The sequence below is a fragment of the Eremothecium gossypii genome, chromosome IV (genome assembly GCF_000091025.4).
Source record: "Eremothecium gossypii ATCC 10895 chromosome IV, complete sequence".
NCBI lineage: Eukaryota > Fungi > Ascomycota > Saccharomycetes > Saccharomycetales > Saccharomycetaceae > Eremothecium > Eremothecium gossypii.
This window is the reverse complement of record NC_005785.6, coordinates 1,191,774-1,207,245: the sequence shown is the minus strand read 5'-3', so window position 1 is coordinate 1,207,245 and position 15,472 is coordinate 1,191,774. Positions and strand designations below refer to the sequence as shown.

Below are 15,472 nucleotides of genomic sequence, written 5' to 3'. Positions count from 1 at the left end.
GACTTTAAGTTAAGCGAATTAGTTACAAATATTGCAGAGCAAGTTACACTTCGGCTTGTGGATCAGTTTTCCTCCTCTTCAAGTCTATTTCTTTTACGCGGAATGGATTCATGTGTCTCAGAACCATCCACGGTCGCTGAGGAACTTCCATGACCTGTTACAGTTTCACCGCTTGTATCATTTCCGTTATTTAGAACGTCTTTTTGCAGTGTATGATGAGATACGCAGGACGAATCGATATCTATATTCTCATCTTCAGAAGGAGTCGCTACTTCCATATCTTCATCGTCCGACTCCGAATCCAGATGTGATTCAACTGAGGTATCGTTATCCTGATGTTGTGACCTGTCTGTCATATTCTCATCAATTTCTTCAACAAGCGATTTATAATCCTCTATTAGCCCCAGTAGACAAGTTCGGCAAGTCTTATCAACGGTATCGTTATCTAAGATATCCTGCAGATTCTCTACCACTTCCTTTATCTTTAAACTAGTGTGATTTTTTGTAATTTTGAATCTAGACAAGTTAGTCACAAGCATTTTCTTTACGTCTCTTCTTTCAAACCTGTAATATGACTTCAAGAGATCCAAAAAAAAATCCAATTGATACTCTGCCTTTGCTATTGTTTCTTCGTCCTCTCTGACAAGTTTATTTGGGTCTGTCCAATCTATCAACTGCTGAAGAATTGCATTGGGCTTCAGCATACGTTCCTTCGAAGTGTTATTTTTAGTTGATGAATTCTGTAGTTCATCCCATAATAGTGATAACCGCAAAAAGACGTCACTTGCTACACGGGCCATTCTATGTTGATGAGTAGAGTGAGAGTAGGAATATACCGGTAGACAGAAGGCAAACGATTGGATTAATGCTTCGTTATTGCTGTTTGCAGGAGAGAAGTATGAGAGAACAAGTGTCTCGAACAGGTCATCATCTGTAAATACATCGCTGAGGAAAAGCTTGCAGAGGCCCTCTGCCGCCAACGCTTGACACTCGGGAAGATCAGTATTCTTTAATATCTTGTAAAATATTTTGTGCAAGGATATAGAGTCAACCTTCCCTTCACCATCCACAACTTTGCAACCATGCACTAGGAAAATGTCCACTATAGTTTGTAAAGCCATATATTTCAACGAGGCATTACCCTTCGAAACGCACATACCCAAGATATACATGCTTTCCGCAGCTAAATCAACGTCTAACAAACAGCAAAGACCAAGGCATCGCACGCCCAGTTCCCGGATATCTCCCTGTGTGTTACGAACGGCGGGGGTTATGAGTGTATCAATCAGGGATGATATCATTATGTTGTGGCTCAAAGGATTTTCAACTAGCTCCAACATGTAGCGTGCTAAAGTTAAGCATAGAGTTAATGTCTCTGGAACTGGCTGCCTTTCCTCCATTTCAGCTCTGTGTACGCCGCTTCCTGTGTCATTGCCATGGACCAAATTATCGACTGCTTCATGGAAGGATTCTAGGGCACGCTCATCTTCGGCATCGTCGTCCTGATCGGGGCCATTTTGGGCGGATCTATTTGTGTCAGCATGCTCCTGTCTTTCAATGTCCTCATCCCGAATATCAGTTATGATTTCTACCGACATCGTGATGAAATCCTTTTCATTTATAGAGAGCACCTTTAAGACCATCAATCCGATGTTTATTAGGGCCTCTGTTGGCCGATTGGTAAACAATAGATTTCTGACCAGATTTAACATATCTCGTCTTCCAACCTCGTCGCTAAAATCGTATTCACATGATATCCGTAGCAATTGCTCAATAATGAAATCAAGATATCTTCTGTCTGTATCTGATAGAGACGAATCAGTGTATCTCATTTCCACGTACTTCTTGAGGTATTTCGAAAGTACAGCTGCATCTGGAAAGTTCTCTTCAATGATATCATTCATCTGGTTTTTTACTGCATAGCTGTAGTAGCATCGCATCAGAAACGCGGTGGTAATCGTAAAATTATCCCAAACCTCAGTGGGGAATTTCAGCGTTGTGATAACATCGCGACGGAATTCGAATATGGCTTCCAGCACTTTTTCAGCCAGATTAGACTGCGTCACATCGAGTTTGTCCAGCAGAGATATTATATCCCCATCTATCGCATTCAACCAGTCGAAAGCTATGAGCTTTCCGCATGCCTGCCGAACAGTTTGGTCTCTGTCTTCTAACCCCCATTGAAGAAGCCGCTCAAGCACACCACTATCAAGCTTCCTGAATATATCTATCCCCATAGGTTTCAGTATCCGAGTGTAAACAAGCCTTCTCGTAACCCCGGACACGTCGCGCGCCCTTTCAAGAATGAGGTTTCTCGTCGTGCCTGTATCCACAAGATTCAGCATGGCTGCTCTGCGGACCTCAGCGCTCGGGTCGTTCTGTATAATGCTCATCATTTTCTGCGTCGCAACGTCTACTGCACCATCTGCCACGCCCACATCATCGTCCTGCAACTTCGTCAGACAGAAGATCGCCTGCACGCGCACGTTCGGCTCCTTATCATACACCCGTTTCTGCATTGACCATATAATCAGCTCGTAGAGCTCCTCATCGATCTCGCCCATGCTGTCCATCACGACCGCCAGCAGCTGCGTCACCCTGTAGCGCACGTTCTTGTCCCGGGACTCGGCGCCGCGCAGTATGAAGCGGATAAGCTGGTCTACAAACGACCCGAATATCTGCTCTAGGCGCTCGTCGACGCCCCCTGCCTCGCGCTGTTTCCGCAGCGCAGCTTCGTTGCTCGAAATAAAGGACGCAACCAGCCTTATCACGCGATCCCCGTGCGTTTCCTGCTTCTTCAGCGGCAGCACCTTGGCCACCATCTTGTTAAAGTAGAGATTGAACGATTCGTGCAGCCCTTGGTCAATGCACTTGGCGTATATCTTGTTCAGAACCGCCGTATGGCGTCTGTGCCCCGCATACGTGCTTTGCGCTGCCTGGAACACTTCCGCAATGGCTCGGAAGATCTTCTGGCTTATGTTCGTCTCCTCATTCTCCATACCGCCTGCCACGGCCTCATTCTCACAGGACATTGAACTGCCACTGTCCTCTTCCGTCTAGTATCGTCCGCAGATGCGCGACGAGGGGACGCGATGACCAGATCCAACACTCGTATATAATGATAGTTGAGCTTCCTCCCGGAACGTGCCCATAGACTACCGGAACCTCGGCGCCGACCGACAGTGTGAGCTGCCTCAATTTAGCGCTAAATGCACTCTCTTAAGCAACCTCGAATGTCACGTGATTACTCTGTGTCTTTCGTTGTGCACCGCTTTTTGTGTTCGATTGTAACGCCCATGCACGAGAGCGGCCATCTGCGTGACGGAGGAGATCTCTCCACATGCTGCAGAACTATGGCGCCCCTACGGTGCCGCACGGCGGTGTGACCACAAGGGTCCCTTTGACCAATATTAAACAGACCAGGTGTCGCGCTCTGGATTCCTCTGCATACCGGTAGCGAAATGTCAACGGAGCACAGGGTTACTACTGGGCGCGGCGGCGCCGGCAACGTGGCTACGATCAAGGACGCGCCCTCCCCAAAGCTTGTCCCCCAGGGTTCGCAGACGCCGGTTCTTCTGCAGCCCGTATACTCAACTGGACGTGGCGGCGCCGGCAACATGCGGCCCAACGTCGATCCGCAGCTCACGCGGAGGGCGCAGGACGTGGACGGCGACGACATCCTGCACGACGACCGTCTGTCGCGGTCGCGCTCCACGCAGTCCGAGCATCAGGGCCTGCCCGCGCGCGCATGTTCTATCGGGCGGGGCGGGGCCGGCAACATACTCAGTCCCACAAACTCGCAGCCCTGCGCCGAGAAGAAGCCCATGGCGGTGTTCAGTCGGCTGCGTAAGCGGCTGTTCGGGTAGGTGGTTCGGGTAGGTCACGTGACCATGCCCGGCGGCGATAGCAGCATGAAAGTGATGAATATTAATACTGAATAAAACGATATAAATAAGTAATAAATATGACTAGTTAGCTGTCCGAGATGCCTGGCACTGACGGGCGACACACACAAACGCTCGCCAGCGCCGCTGGCATCTCAAAAAGCGGATGCTAGTTCCTCGAGAAGCTTGTAGTCGCGCTTCACAATCCCACCGTTCCCGGGTAGGTTTGTAGAACCCATCAAATAGTTGTCAATGGCAGTCGCACACTTCCTGCCCTCTTGGATGGCCCAGACAATTAGCGACTGGCCTCTTCTGCAGTCACCTGCGGCGAATAGCTTGCCGCCGTCCACAGAGTAGGACATGTCGGAGACAGTGCCAATAGTGCCTCTGCGGGTCTTTGTGACCGCAGGGTCTTCGATCAGCTCAGGGCCGACAAAGCCCATAGAGAGCAGAACAACATCGGCCTCGTATGTCTCCTCTGAGCCTGGGACCTCCACCATCTGCCATACACCGGACTGCGACTTCTTCCATTCCACGCGGACCGTCTTGATCGCGGTGACCTCGCCATTTTCGTTGCCCACGAATTCCTTGGAGAGTATACAGAACTCCCGGGGGTCTCTGCCGTAATGCTCCTTGACCTCTGCGTGACCGTAGTCAACGCGCATAACACGCGGCCACTGAGGCCAAGGGTTGTCCTTAGCGCGCTCCTTTGGAGGCTGTGGTAGCAGCTCAAAGTTCAACACACTTGCAGCGCCGTGCCTGACAGAAGTGCCCAGACAGTCATTACCAGTATCACCACCACCAATGACAATGACCTTCTTTCCCTCTATATGCTTTCTAATGGTGCCCAGGTCCTTCTCTAGGAGCGCTTGGGTGTTGTTCTTCAACAGAGTCATTGCAAAGTCGATATTCTTCAACTCACGGCCTGGAATGCGTAGGTCTCTTGGAATGGTCGAGCCCACGGCGTAAACGACGGAGTCAAATTTTGACTTCAACTCGCTCATTGTGATATCCTTGCCTATTTCGGTGTTCGTCACGAATTCGATACCCTCTGCCGCGAGCAAGTCCAAACGTCTCTGAACGATGGATTTGTCAAGCTTCATATTTGGAATACCGTACATCAAAAGACCCCCGCAACGGTCGGCACGTTCGTAGACTGTAACCGAGTGGCCAGCGCGGTTCAACTGGTCGGCACAAGATAGACCAGCGGGACCAGAACCAATTATAGCAACAGTACGGCCAGTTCTGACTTCAGGAGGACATGGTTTGATCCACCCTTCCTTGAAGGCATTATCGATGATGAGACGCTCGATAGACTTGATGCCAACAGGGTCTTCACTGATACCCAAGGTACAAGCACCCTGGCACGGAGCTGGACACACTCTGCCGGTAAATTCTGGGAAATTGTTTGTCTCCAAAAGTTTGTCCAGAGCAAGCTTCCACTGGTTCTTAAAGACAAGTTCGTTGAACTTTGGAATGACATTGGAGATTGGACAACCGGTATCAGAGGTACAGAATGGAACACCACAGTCCATACATCTAGCAGTCTGGAACTTTGCTGCCTTCTTCGTTATTGCAGAAGTGAGCTCTTTCCAGTCCTTTGTCCTGGTTGCAACGTTCCTATACTCTTCGTGCCGCAACTTATATTTAATGAAACCGTTGATACGATCTAGTTTTTTGATATTGTCCTCTTGATCAGGATTTTGAACAGCGTCTTCCAAATCCACAACCTTTGGCTCTGCCAAAGTCGCTTTGATAGAAATCGGACGAGCTGCGGCCTGGTTTTTCTTGGAGAGAAGCTTGCTTACCTCTCCATTGGTGGCATCAGCAGACAAATTGAGCTTCTTGCTGAATGTCCGCAAATATTCATTTGCACTTCTCTCCTTCTCCTTGGTCTTTTCGGCAGCCTCATTTTCCAAAACCTTCTTGTAGTCCAAAGGAATGACCTTAACGAAATTCTTCAAATAATGGTTAAAGTTATGCAAGATTCTCGCTGCCAGCTCAGACTTTGTGTAGTTGTAGTGCTCCTGGATTAAGTTTTTGACGAAAGCGATCTCCACCGGGTCGCTCAAGCTCTGTAGCTCGATTGTGTCCAGGTTAATCTTTCCAACCAGATCGTCATAGTCAGAAGTCAAACAGTAAGCAATACCACCAGTTGCACCGGAGAATGCATTTAATGACTCCATCTGAGACAACACAACAGCTCTACCACCTGTCATATACTCGAAAGCGTTGTTACCCTTAATCCTTTCCACGACTAATGTCGCACCGGAGTTACGGACAGCAAAACGCTCACCGACGCTACCAGCAATAAACGCATAGCCAGAAGTGGCACCGTAGAAACAGGTGTTACCAATGATGACATTTTCATCAGATTCGAACTTAGAGTTCTGGGGAGGCTTAATGATAATTCTACCACCGGACAAGCCCTTACCAACATAGTCGTTGGCATCACCATCTAGAATAAAAGTAATACCAGAAGCTAAGAAAGCACCAAAAGACTGGCCTGCCGAACCATTGATTTTAACAACAATTGTGTCCTGTGGTAGACCATGCTCACCGAACCTCTTTGATACTCTATACGATAAAGTAGATCCTAAGGCACGATCAGTATTGATAATCGAGGCATCGATTGTTACTGGCAATCCTTTATCCAATGTGACTTCAGCCTCGTCAATTAATTTGTTGTCGAGGCGGACGTGTAACTTGTGGTCCTGCTTTTTGGTGAAGCTTGTAGGAACGCCAGGGCGAATAACATGGCCTGGTGTCAAGATAGGCGATAAGTCTATGTTTAATGCCTTTGTAGAAACGTCGTCTCTCTTTCTTAGCTTCTCCGAATGGCCTACCATTTCTGTTACAGTACGGAAGCCAAGTTTCGCCATAATCTTTCTCAAGTCCTGAATCAAATAATAGAAGAAGTTAATTACATGCTCCGGTTGGCCTTGGAACTTAGCTCTCAATACAGGATCTTGAGTTGCGATACCAACTGCACAGGCGTTCAAGTGGCACTTCCGCAACATAACACAGCCCATAGCAATCAAAGGAATGGTAGCAAGAGTGAACGATTCCGCACCAAGGAGAATGGCAACAGCAATATCAAAGCCGGTTCTTAGTTGACCGTCCGTCTGGACAACAACGTTACGACGTAGATCGTTGAGAACCAATGTTTGGTGAGTCTCTGCCAAACCCAATTCCCATGGAAGACCTGCGTACTTAACAGAAGTCCACCTAGCAGCACCAGTACCACCGTCATGGCCGGAAACAAGAATGTGGTCTGCCTTAGCTTTCGCAACACCAGAAGCAACGATACCGACACCAACTTCAGAAACCAGTTTAACAGATATGCCAGCACGAGGATTAGCACACTTCAAATCATAAATCAACTGTTTCAAGTCTTCAATAGAGTAAATGTCGTGGTGTGGAGGAGGAGAAATGAGGCCGACATATGGGGTAGAATGTCTAGTCTTCGCAATTTCCTTCGAAACCTTATGGCCAGGTAGCTCACCACCTTCACCAGGCTTAGCACCTTGAGCAATTTTGATCTGGATCTCATCTGCATCAGAAAGGTAATGAGAGGTTACACCGAATCTTGCAGAGGCCACCTGCTTGATAGCAGAGCGCATGGTGTCACCGTTAGGGTGAACAATGGAACGCTCAGGGTCCTCACCACCCTCTCCACAGTTAGATTTTGCACCTAGTCTGTTCATGGCAATCGCTAGGGTAGAGTGAGCCTCCATAGAGATGGAACCGTAAGACATGGCACCGGTAGCAAATCTTCTGGCAATCTCAGTCCATGGCTCGACCTGTTCTAGTGGAATAGCTGTAGACGACTCGTAATCCAGATCCAACAAACCTCTTAAGGTACAGTCTCTAATTGCTTCCATCTCTTTTTGAACATACATGGACCATGCATCCTCGTTCTTGTTACGGACAGAATCCTGCAATGCAGCAATGGCACTTGGCTCGTTGACGTGCTTATAGCCACCATCCCTCCAGTGGTATTCGCCGGCTTCAGGCAAGTTGACAGATCTCTTAATCGTAAACCTCGATGGATACCCGCGCTCGTGCAATGAAAAGGCGTCTTGCGCAATGTATTCAAAGGTAACACCCTTAATTCTAGAAGCGGTTCCGGCAAAACACAAATCAATCACTGAGTTATCAATACCTAAAGCTTCAAATATCTGCGCTCCCTTGTAAGATGCCAGAGTAGAGATACCCATCTTCGACATGACTTTTAGTATACCGCCGTCAATTGCTTCCTTGTAATTATGCAACAGTTGCTCATCTGTAATATCAGAGTTGTCATCGTTAACATTCCGAACTAAACCTTCGTTATTCATTCTGACCAGGGTTTCCATCGCTAAGTAAGGGAAAATACCGTCACACCCATAGCCAAGAAGAACACAGAACTGGTGAACTTCGCGGGCTTCGCCAGTCTCCAAGATTAAAGCAACCTGGGAGCGCTGCTTGTTTCTGATTAGGTGATGGTGAATAGCTCCAACAGCGATCAGTGAGGAGATGGGCACATGCTCAGCGTCAATTTTCCTATCAGAGATCATCAGTATCTTCTTGCCTTGCTCAATAGCATCCGAGGCTTCTTGTGTGATACGTTCTATAGCATTGGTATAACCAAGCAACCCCTCAGATTTTTGGAAGGTTATGTCGATGTGTGCGGTAGACCAAGTTGGATGGACTTTCTCTATATTCTTTAGAGCCTCGAATTCATCCCACATGAGAACTGGAGACCGCAGCAGTAGACGGTCACACTGAGATGGATGCATCTCCAACAAGTTGCCTTGGGGACCCACAAAACACTCCAGGGACATGACATTCGCCTCACGGATAGGGTCAATTGGAGGGTTGGTAACTTGGGCAAACAATTGCCTGAAGTAATCGTAAACAAGAACAGGATCCTCGTTCAAGCAAGCCAAAGGAGCGTCATTACCCATAGATCCCAATGCTTCTTTCCCCTGTAGGGCCATAGGAATCAAAAGGAGGGAAACCTGCTCAAAGGTGTAACCAAGCGCTAAGAGTCTGGGGTCTTGCTGGACATGACCAGTAGAATGCGATGGAGTGAAGGCCTGTGGAGTGTACTTTTTGGTTTTCTCGGACAAGTCATCTAGCTTAATCACCTTTGAAAGCCATGACTTAAAGTCCTGTCTCAACGAAAACTCTTTCTTCAGCATGTTGGTGTCTACCATTTCACCCTTCTCCGTGTCTACAAGCAACATATCGCCTGGCTTTAGCTTACCCTTGCAAACAACGAGTTCATTTGCGACAGGGATAACACCAACTTCGGAGCCGCAGATAACCCGATCATCTGAAGTAATATAGAATCTGCATGGGCGCAAACCGTTGCGGTCCAATGTAGCGCCGGTGTAGCGGCCATCGGTAAAGGTGAGCAACGCAGGGCCATCCCATGGTTCCATCAAACAGGCGGCCCAGTCAAACCAAGCCTTCAGGTTAGAATCCATGTCCTTGTGGTAGGCTTCTGGAACCATCAAGCACATCGCTTCGGGTAATGACAGAACACCATTTATCACTAGTAATTCTAGCACATTGTCCAGCGCGGCAGAGTCGGATCCGCCTTCTTCGATAATCGGATAAAGCTTCTCCAGTTGGTCTTGGAAAACGGCGGATGCCATGACACCTTCCTTCGCACGCATCCAGTTTTTGTTGCCTCTTAGGGTATTAATTTCACCGTTGTGTGCAAGCCAGCGCAGAGGCTGGGCACGGTCCCAAGATGGGAATGTATTGGTGGAGAAACGAGAGTGTACCAGCGCCAGGTGAGACTTGAAATGAGCATTGGTCAAGTCGTGGTAATAATTATACACCTGGGCAGGGGTCAATTGACCTTTGTACACAATTGTCCGGTTATTTAGGGAGCACACGTAGAACCAGTTCTGGATACCGATGGCCGTAGAAGCCTGCTTTCTTAAAATGTACAACTGCATCCGGAACGTCGTCTCGTATTTAGCCTGGAATTCTTCACCGGATATCTCCTGCCCATAAGTCTCTTTCAGCACAACCAACGGTTGTAGGATAGTGGGTTCGCGCGATAGCGCAACGGAACCTAGAATGGAAGAGTCGTGTGGGACCTCCCTCCAACCCAAAACCCGCAAGTCGAGCGACTCGGCTAGCTGGCCGAAAGTTTGCTTCGAGGCCTCTAGGACCTCTGCTGCATCCTTCTTGAAGAAGATGTTACCGACAGCATACTGATGCTTGGCGGGAACCTCGACACCCGCCTCCATGCGGAACTCCCGCTGCATGAACTCATGTGGAATCCCGACCAGGATACCGGCACCGTCACCGTTACCGTCAGTCGAGACTGCGCCACGATGGGTCATGTTACATAGCAAATATTTTGCATCCGAGACGATCTTATGCGATGGCTCGCCCTTGATGTTGGCCACGAAGCCGACACCACAGGCGTCCTTCTCATAGTCAGGATCATACAACCCCTGCTTGCCAGGAATGGCGTTGGCCCAGGAGATATGACCGTCCTGGCCTCTCAACTCCGTCTGCTCGCCAAGAGGCTGTCCGCCTTCGTAGGCCTCTTGGAGCGCATCATAAGGCTCCGAGTGTAGCATTACCTTGCGTTGGTCAGTCGTAACGTCGCTTGCCTGTATATAACCGTGCGTGTGTGTGTGTGTGCCAGGCGTATCCAAACGACAGTAACTCAGCGTAGGTACTAACACCAATGATGTACTATGTAAACAGTAAACAAAAGCAAGATAAGACATCTTGTAAATTGCAAGGCGAAAAAAGAGGCCAATTTATACCTACTATACTACTCTCACGGCACTTTGCTGAGCAGCATTAAATCCCAGGCACATCTTCTCTTAACCGCACAACTGACCCTCAGCAAGAATCGACACAGCTAGATAAAAGAGCCCGCAGCGGGAAAATGGCAAGCCATTGGTCGTCTGTCATCTGCTAGTGTGTCTTACGTACTTCTCTCACTTCGGCCAATCAGAAGCCTTCTACGGTGCGCCGCCCGCATATCCTGGTGATAACGGCAATAGAGAACTCGTTTCCTGCGTAAGCCTACGGCACTGCCGTGGGCCCCATAACTATGGTCCTCCTCGAGCTCATGTGCCTACCAGAGCGGAGAGGGTTGTGGGCGCATTGAATATGCAGGTTAGTACATAGGCCACACTAGTGCTACGCATGCTTCTGAGCTCGAGCCTCACATAGGCACTGCAGGGCGGAATAACCCGGGTGGTCACGTGCCGTCCCGGTACTCCCCCTTACATTTCCCTGTGGTGCGGAGCAGTGCCGTATATGCGCGTGCGGGGTACTGCGTCCAAGGAGCGGCCGATTGTAGCAGCTAGGCGCCGTAGAGGCAACTTTATAAATATAGCCAGGGCACGTGATATAATGAGAATTAAAACGTCCTCTTGCACGAAAATCTCCTGGGAGCCTGGAATTAAACGTATGCCTGCGCTGCGCTACTTTCAATGAGACAGACCTGTATCGCGACGGACCAGGGCCGTTAGGCGATAGAAGCCAAGATGAAGTTCTCACATTCGCTGCAATTCAACGCGGTCCCTGAGTGGTCGTCGAAGTATATCGCGTACTCGCAGTTGAAGAAGCTCGTGTACACACTGCAGAAAGACAAGCTGTACCAGCATGAGACGTTTGCACAGGACCCCGAGCGGGTGCCGCTTGCACAGAGCTACATCGAAAGATTCATTGCGGCGCTGGATAAGGAGCTGAGGCGAATTGACAAATTCTATGTCTCTCAGGAAACCGGAATTCTTGCCAACTTCCAGGAGCTGAAGGATGACGTTGAAGATCTGCAGCGGGAGGGCCTCACCAAGCCACGCCACGAGGGCGAGGAATACGGGGCGGGGGGATTGAATCGAAGACAGAGTCTTTCAAGTGCCTCCGTGGCCAACTCCGAGCCTGAGGAAGAGGACCTCTCGATGAGCCACGGACTAGCAGGGACGCCAGACTACGACGTGGAGCCGTTACTGCGGCGGAGCAGCGGGGCTGATGATCGATTTCTGCAGCAAGGCATTCTCTTGAAGAAGAGGTTGGTAATGGCGTACACACGGCTGGCCGAGCTGAAGTCGTACTTCGAACTGAACCACACGGGCTTCTCCAAGATATGCAAGAAATTTGATAAATCGCTGGAGACCAACATCAGGGGGAACTATATGCAGTCTCTTCCTAAAAAGACACACATGTTTTCACAAGGGAGGATAGAGTACATCAGCACGTGCATCCAAGAGACAATCATGATGTACGCAAGTCTCATCCATGGAGTCAACCATGATTCGATCGGCCCAGAAGAACTACAGGAGGCGGAAGGGGAATTGTCGTTGTATCTGCGCGAGCATGTGGTATGGGAACGTAATACTGTGTGGAAAGATATGATGAATATCGAAAGGAAGGCTCAAAATGTGAAATCACAGAAGACATATGGCCGGCAGGCCACAAGCGCAATTGAACCAGGTGAATCAAAACCATTTCCAGAAGCAAGCAATGTTTTCCAGCTAACCGCTGCGGAGCTTTGGGGATTACTATGGGATTCCCCGCAGTTGCTAAAGTTCTTTGGAATCACTGTAGTATTTGCTGCGCTTTTGGTGATCGCTCCACTGGCAGATCCGCTGCAAAGTAATTGTCTAGCGATTCTGGTATATGCGTCCTTATTGTGGGCAACTGAAACGGTTCCTCTGTTTGTTACTTCTCTTCTTGTACCTCTACTAATCGTTGTATTCCCCGTCATACGGGATGAACACACAAACGCAGTCATGCCTGCAAAGGATGCCTCCCAGTTCATTCTCTCATCCATGTGGTCCAGTGTGATCATGCTTTTGTTGGGTGGTTTCACATTGGCAGCGGCTCTTTCAAAGTATAACATTGCAAAAGTCTTGTCCACACATGTGCTCGCGTCCGCAGGAACCAATCCGAGTGCCATCCTCTTGGCTAACATGCTTGTTGCATTATTCGCCTCGATGTGGGTTTCCAACGTGGCAGCACCGGTTTTATGCTATTCATTGATTCAGCCCCTTCTTCGCACGATGCCAAGATCTTCTCCTTTCCCGAAGGCATTGATACTGGGTATTGCCATGGCCTCCAATATAGGAGGAATGGCCTCGCCTATTGCATCGCCACAAAATATATTTGCTATAGGTGTTATGGATCCTGCGCCTTCCTGGCTACAGTGGTTTGCTGTCGCTTTGCCTATCTGTGCTATTTCAATAGTATTTATCTGGGTTTTGTTACTGGTGACTTTTCCCAGGGATCGGAACCTCAAGATACTTCGGTTACATCCTATTTCGGAACCATTTACCATTCAACAATGGTATGTCATAGCTGTTACTCTTGTTACTATTATTCTGTGGTGCCTGGCTAAACAGATTTCTGATGTATTTGGAGAGATGGGTATAATTTCGATTATACCGATGGTTGCGCTTTTCGGGACAGGCTTACTAGACTCAGATGATTTTAATAATTTCATGTGGACAATCGTTATATTAGCAATGGGAGGAAGTTGCCTGGGTAAAGCTGTAACCTCTTCAGGATTGTTGGCCACAATGGCCAATACGGTTAAAGATAAACTAGCAACATCGCCAATCATCTCAATTGTCCTAATATTTGGAATAGTGATATTAACTATGGCTACCTTTGTATCTCATACAGTGGCAGCAATGATAATTATTCCTCTGATGAAAGAAATAGGAATGAGCCTGCCATCGGGAGATCATTCGAGGCTACTGATCATGGTAACTGCACTACTATGTTCAGCTGCTATGGGTCTCCCCACCTCCGGTTTCCCAAATGTCACAGCTATATCTATTATAGATGAAGTGGGGGATCGCTATTTGAATGTGAGCACTTTTATTACACGGGGTGTTCCAGCTAGTATTTTAACATATCTTGTTATAGTTACTGTGGGGTACACATTAATGTCATTGGTTGGGTTCTAAAGATTAGTAAAATTTATATGCTATTTGTTAACGCAGCTTATTGGTATTGGATGATTAAAATGCTAATATGCTACATGCACTAGCACCAACGTATCTACTCCCTGCCTGGCAGCAAAAGCTCTTGAATCAGTCACAGCCAAAGTATCTTGAGTCGATGAATCTCACCCTCGCCCAGTTACATTGGCCATCTGTCATACTTTCGTCTGATATAATTTCGCCCGCATATATGACTACTTTGTTGTTAAAGGCATTTATTATCCTTCTTATTCCAATTTCAGTGGCTAAGTAGACAATAACCTTTATTTTTGATAGTTCAACACCATGGTCAACTAGCACTTGAATAGCCATGATAATTGCTGCGCCTGAGATTATTTGTGCATCCATCAATAGGACCTGGTCGAAAGAGCCGCCAATGTTCACTGGTAAGAACTCGCAATGTAACTGCGGCTCACCTGTTTGAGAGTCAGACTGAATGAGCAATTTACCGATGGATATATTTGGCACTGTTTTGCGTAGGGAAGCCATGAAACAGTCGCCAGAGCGCACAATATTCACAGCCGTAATCTTGTCAAAATTCACATGAACAGGCTTCTCCAGTTGATATCCGGATGCAGTCACCAATGGCAGTTCATCCCGCACGATAGCAATGTCATCCAAAGCCCGCGAAACCAAGATCGTTGCAATACGGTTGAAGTAAAACACAAAGTCGTCACGATCCAACGAACTATCCAAAATCATAGTCTTCAGCGAACAGGCCTGGTTGGTACGCTCCAGTTGATGAATAGTGTCCAAAGTCTCCAATGGGATGGTTTCATGGCCAAGCTGAACAAGCTTATCAATGTGGTCCTGGGACTTCCTCTGCAATTTGGACTTTATGTGGTTGATCAGCATCTTAGTCGCAATACTGTTATCCGACATCGATGGGAAGATGGCATCTGCATTCTTCATGGTCGGTTTCACGAACTTGTCTGCGTTTGGTTTCACAAACTTCTCCCACTGGCTGATGCAGCTTTCCAGATTGCGTCCACGCGAGATTATGTCGCGCGATAGCCTGCGCGCCAAGCAGATGTCGAGGTCCGCGTCCACGTACACTTTCAAGTCCATCAGGTCTGTAATTCTCTTGTCATGTAACGCATATATGCCCTCCAGAACCACTACGGACGCACCGTAGATTGTTATGCTCTTGTCAGGGACCCGGTTGTGGTGCACGAAGCTATACACCGGCATTGTCATCTTCTTGCCCTCCTTGAGCGCCAACAGACACTGGTATGCAAGGTCCAGGTCCAGTGCTTGCGGCTCGTCGAAGTCGTACTCATTCCTAAACGCCCTCGCGCGCTCCTCCGCCGACAGTGGCTTGTAGAAGTTGTCCAGTGAGATCAATACTGTCCATGGCGTGTTAATCGACGCAACAATCTTCGACGCCACACTGGTTTTACCGGAACCCGACGTGCCCCCAACTCCAATGATGTATGGCGTAGTCCAAGGTGGCATGTACGATGGCGTGCTTTCCTCCTCGTCCGCCACTAAGTGCATATTGCTGGAGCTCCGAGCATTGCGCTGTTTCAACGGTGGGCCAACGCTACGAGGACGTATCTCTTCTTCCGTACTATCTTCCCGTTTCATCGTCAGATAATCCTGGTACAACTAGCC

General features: G+C 48.3%; 5 protein-coding genes across 5 annotated transcripts; 2 read left to right on the top strand and 3 right to left on the bottom strand.

Moving 5' to 3' along the window:
* Positions 1-62: 62 nt before the first annotated feature.
* YCG1 (condensin subunit YCG1) lies at positions 63-3,032 on the bottom strand (the record flags this gene model as incomplete). The annotated part of the gene is made up of 1 exon (NM_209741.2): positions 63-3,032. The coding sequence occupies one exon, from the start codon at positions 3,030-3,032 to the stop codon at positions 63-65; it is 2,970 nt and encodes a 989-aa protein (NP_984388.2).
* Positions 3,033-3,461: 429 nt separating this feature from the next.
* On the top strand, positions 3,462-3,866 carry PAR32 (Par32p; the record flags this gene model as incomplete). The annotated part of the gene is made up of 1 exon (NM_209740.1): positions 3,462-3,866. One exon carries the CDS (start codon positions 3,462-3,464, stop codon positions 3,864-3,866), a length of 405 nt encoding a protein of 134 aa, NP_984387.1.
* A 173-nt stretch (positions 3,867-4,039) lies between these two features.
* Positions 4,040-10,627, bottom strand: GLT1 (glutamate synthase (NADH); the record flags this gene model as incomplete). The annotated part of the gene is made up of 1 exon (NM_209739.2): positions 4,040-10,627. One exon carries the CDS (start codon positions 10,625-10,627, stop codon positions 4,040-4,042), a length of 6,588 nt encoding a protein of 2,195 aa, NP_984386.2.
* Positions 10,628-11,398: 771 nt separating this feature from the next.
* Positions 11,399-13,822, top strand: PHO91 (Pho91p; the record flags this gene model as incomplete). The annotated part of the gene is made up of 1 exon (NM_209738.2): positions 11,399-13,822. One exon carries the CDS (start codon positions 11,399-11,401, stop codon positions 13,820-13,822), a length of 2,424 nt encoding a protein of 807 aa, NP_984385.2.
* Positions 13,823-13,948: 126 nt separating this feature from the next.
* On the bottom strand, positions 13,949-15,445 carry URK1 (uridine kinase URK1; the record flags this gene model as incomplete). Its single annotated transcript, NM_209737.2, has 1 exon — positions 13,949-15,445. One exon carries the CDS (start codon positions 15,443-15,445, stop codon positions 13,949-13,951), a length of 1,497 nt encoding a protein of 498 aa, NP_984384.2.
* Between the last annotated feature and the right edge of the window lie 27 nt (positions 15,446-15,472).